This window comes from Gorilla gorilla, chromosome 15 (genome assembly GCF_029281585.2).
Source record: "Gorilla gorilla gorilla isolate KB3781 chromosome 15, NHGRI_mGorGor1-v2.1_pri, whole genome shotgun sequence".
NCBI lineage: Eukaryota > Metazoa > Chordata > Mammalia > Primates > Hominidae > Gorilla > Gorilla gorilla.
The window spans coordinates 36,859,407-36,863,211 of NC_073239.2; the positions used below are offsets into that span (position 1 = coordinate 36,859,407).

The 3,805-nt window shown below is 35.1% G+C and overlaps 1 protein-coding gene across 1 annotated transcript; it reads right to left on the reverse strand.

Annotated features, from left to right (window-relative positions):
• Nucleotides 1-1,274: 1,274 nt before the first annotated feature.
• On the reverse strand, nucleotides 1,275-2,321 carry OR4K15 (olfactory receptor family 4 subfamily K member 15). The gene has a single exon (XM_019017644.4). It carries the CDS (start codon nucleotides 2,319-2,321, stop codon nucleotides 1,275-1,277), a length of 1,047 nt encoding a protein of 348 aa, XP_018873189.4.
• Between the last annotated feature and the right edge of the window lie 1,484 nt (nucleotides 2,322-3,805).

Consider the following 3,805-nt stretch of genomic DNA (forward strand, 5'->3'; position numbering starts at 1 on the left):
ATCACATGGACACAGGAAGGGGAACATCACACTCTGGGGACTGTTGTGGGGTGGGGGGAGAGGGGAGGGATAGCATTGGGAGATATACCTAATGCTAGATGACAAGTTGGTGGGTGCAGCGCACCAGCATGGCACATGTATACATATGTAACTAACCTGCACAATGTGCACATGTACTGTAAAACTTAAAATATAATAATAAAAAAAAATTTAAAAAAGAAGAAGAAAAAAAAAGAAATAGCCTTGAATGCTATAAAAGAGGAAAAGCCTACAATAGCCTGTAGTGGTGAATCCCCGAAAATCTTGGTCTTGTAAGTGATCAAGGAGGGGTAAATTTATGATGAACTCTAAGGTCTTGAAATAGGGTTCTGTCATTTTTGGAGCCTACACTGGGCAATTTAAAAAGGAAGTATCAACTGAATTAAAAAGTCCACATAGAAAAATTATAATATCTACTAAATACTAATATAAAAATACTCTAAGAAGATAAGATCATAAAATTCTAGGGGGAAAATATTTTATACTAAGATTCAGACTCCTAGTGTCATGAAGATAAGTGGTAGAGAATTATAACTCATCTCTGGTCCCCCAGATTATTTTATCAGTATTAAACAGAAGTGAACATAGGCCAATACAAAACACACCAGTAAGTAAATTTGTGTAGGTGGTTGTTTTTCATGAACAACATATATTATGCAGCCACTGTGACGAAGGGTTTGTGAAAGTGTGAAATGTAAATGCCTTCTGCTGGGTAGTCATGCCCTTTTACATTTTACTGTATCTTTCACACCTTTCATAGACATGTCTTCATGTGCTGTCAGATATATAGTGCAGTATAAAATGCATTTGTATCTAGATCTATCACTTGTTGTATATCACATATCATATACTTATAAATAGATCTATTATCTCTGTGGCTTGGAGATATGCACCCATCATTACTCCAAAGTTGGTGTGAGTAGTACTGTTTTCAAAGGGAGAGATAACAGTGTATTAACCATTTATAAGGCGATGTCATTTTCTCAATGTCATCAAAGTCTGTATATTAAGAAATTTTAAAATAAAGAATACAAAGTAGAATATTAAAAAATATACAATGGAGAAAGAATATTTAAAATCACTAAAGTTTATTTCATGAGTTTTTATTATCATTACAGTTTGCTTCAAATTAATCAACTGACCTTTCCCACAGGCCAAGTTGATTTGCTTTAAGATTACAGTGAATCCACTTGTAAGTGTATGGAGACAGGGCTAAAGTGGTAACAGTCTCAAGTTTACTTTGTTTCTAGGAAAAGAACATTTCTCATGACTACAGAAACCTGACCAGGCTTCAGATACCGACTCTTCAGTTTTGACATAGCTGCCTTCACTTCTTTGTTTCTTAGCGTGTAGATTACAGGGTTTAAAATAGGCGTGAAGATGGTGTAGAATACAGCGAGGACTTTGTCAACTGAGTAACTGCTGAAGGGCCACACATAGATGAAAATGCATGGTCCAAAGAATAAAGTGACCACAGTGATGTGAGCAGTCAATGTGGAGCGGGCCTTTGCCATGCTTGCAGAGGAGCGATTACTAACTGTAACAAGTATTACAGTGTAGGAGACAACCAAGAGGAGAAAGGAACTCAGAGAAAGAAAGCCACTATCTGCAACTATTAGTAAGCTGACAACATAAGTGTCTATGCAGGCTAACTTGGTCACTAGAGGAAGGTCACAGAAAAAACTGTCTACCTTATTAGGACCACAAAATGGCAGATTAATAGTGAATGCCAACTGGCTAGTAGTATGGATGAAGCCCACAAACCAGGAAATGAGGACAAGCACAACACATACACGACGGTTCATGATTGTCATGTAGTGGAGAGGTTTGCATATAGCAACATAACGGTCATAGGCCATGGAAACTAGGAGCACCATTTCACTGCCAGTGAAGAGATGAACAAAGAAAATCTGGGCCAGGCAGGCATCAAAAGAAATAGTCTTGCGCTCAACCAGAAAGTCTGCAATCATTTTAGGGGTAGCAAAAGAGGCAACACATACGTCTATAAATGACAGGTTTGCAAGCAGAAAGTACATGGGGGTGTGAAGGCGGGAATCTGAGGTCACAGTGAGGATGATGAGAAAGTTGCCCAACAGAATTGCTAGATAAAGTAGTGAAAATGTAAGAAACAAGAAAGGTTGGAGCTCCCTTGAACTAGACAGTCCCAGCAACACAAATTCTGTCACCCGAGAATGATTTGTCTCATTCATCGATTTTGGAAGGGACTTAATTTCAGCTACCTGAATAGGAGAGAAACAGAGATCAGTTAATGAAGTGAGCATGGGTTTGATTTTCCAATTACACTTAAACTTTTCAGAATTCCAATTCCTATTCCTATGTATGTGTCTGGGTTTTCATGAGTTATTACAAGTTATACAGCTAGTACAGCTAAGTATGGAAGATTGCGTTAAAGGGGAGAGTTGTCAAGGAGATGTTCAACCAACTGGGATATGTAAATACATTCATTTAAGAAATAAAATCGACAATTTAAAAATGAATTTGAGCATCTGAAGTTTTTGCGACACTACAGAAATCAGTCTAAAAATCTACAGAGACAAAATCTAAACCAATTTTTTCTAAAGTAAATGATATAAAAATTTTTTGAACATCTACCACAGAGGAAGATAATTTCACAAACTTGATGACTAAAAAAGTTAGACACAGAAGAGTATACACTGTATTGGTCTATTTAAATGAAGTTCAAAAATGGCAAACTAAGGTGTAGAAAAACCTCCTAGCAGTTATCCTTAAGGGACAGGAAGTGGTCATGGGAGGGGCTTCTGAAGTGCTGGTAATATTCTTTCTTGATGTGGTTGATAGTTACATGGGAGTGTTTACTTTATGAAAACTTACTGAAATATGAACTTTTGCTTTTTTCACTTTTGTATATGTAAGTTGCATAATTATGAAAATTAAAACAAGAGAGAAAGAGAGACAGCATTAGATTTGCATAAGAGAGCTCACAGGAGAAATCATTGCCTTAAGTGATTATACCTTATTTCTTCTCTACAGTTAAAAATTATATAAACTAAAGTACAGAACCCTGGCAAAATTGAAAGGCCCCAATATTTTTGGAACTCTTTTATTATTCAGCTCTTCATGGAGTTCTACTTTATCATGAAATCTAGCACACTGGTTCCTTTCAATTAATCCCTGAAGCTATGAAGCTTCTTTAAACTTAGCCATTGGTGTTACTAACCATAGACATTTTATTGAGCTATGATTGATATTTCATTTGATGTGATGTGGCTTAAAAACTTATAAGTTATATTGCTTACTATAAATACTAATATAACTAATAAGTTATATTTCTTATTACTAAGGAATTCAGACCAGGAAAAAAATGATTTTTCTTTTCTATTCGGTTACTCTATATTCTATGTTATCAGAACTTTCTTCCTTTTGTTATTTTTATTTGTAGAAGCTATTTAGAACCTATAAAAGTTTTATGGAAAATAGGAAAAAATAAAATGTGAATTTTAAAGGAGCATTACATTATCTGATTTTGAAGAATCTTTCTCTACATCTTAATCAGGTCTTGGGAGAGGATGTCTTTTATTTCAATCATTTCTAACCACTTGCAATTTTTGATATTAATGTCTTCTTAGATCATAGCTGCAAATTGCTTAGTCTCTCTTTGGGTTAGACTGGAGGGTTTATTTATAAGAACAGAACATGTGATAAATAATTTTAACTCTCAGAAACCAAATTTAGAGTCACCTCTGTATTTCAAATCTCCAATTCTCCCCCCAAAAATACAAATTTT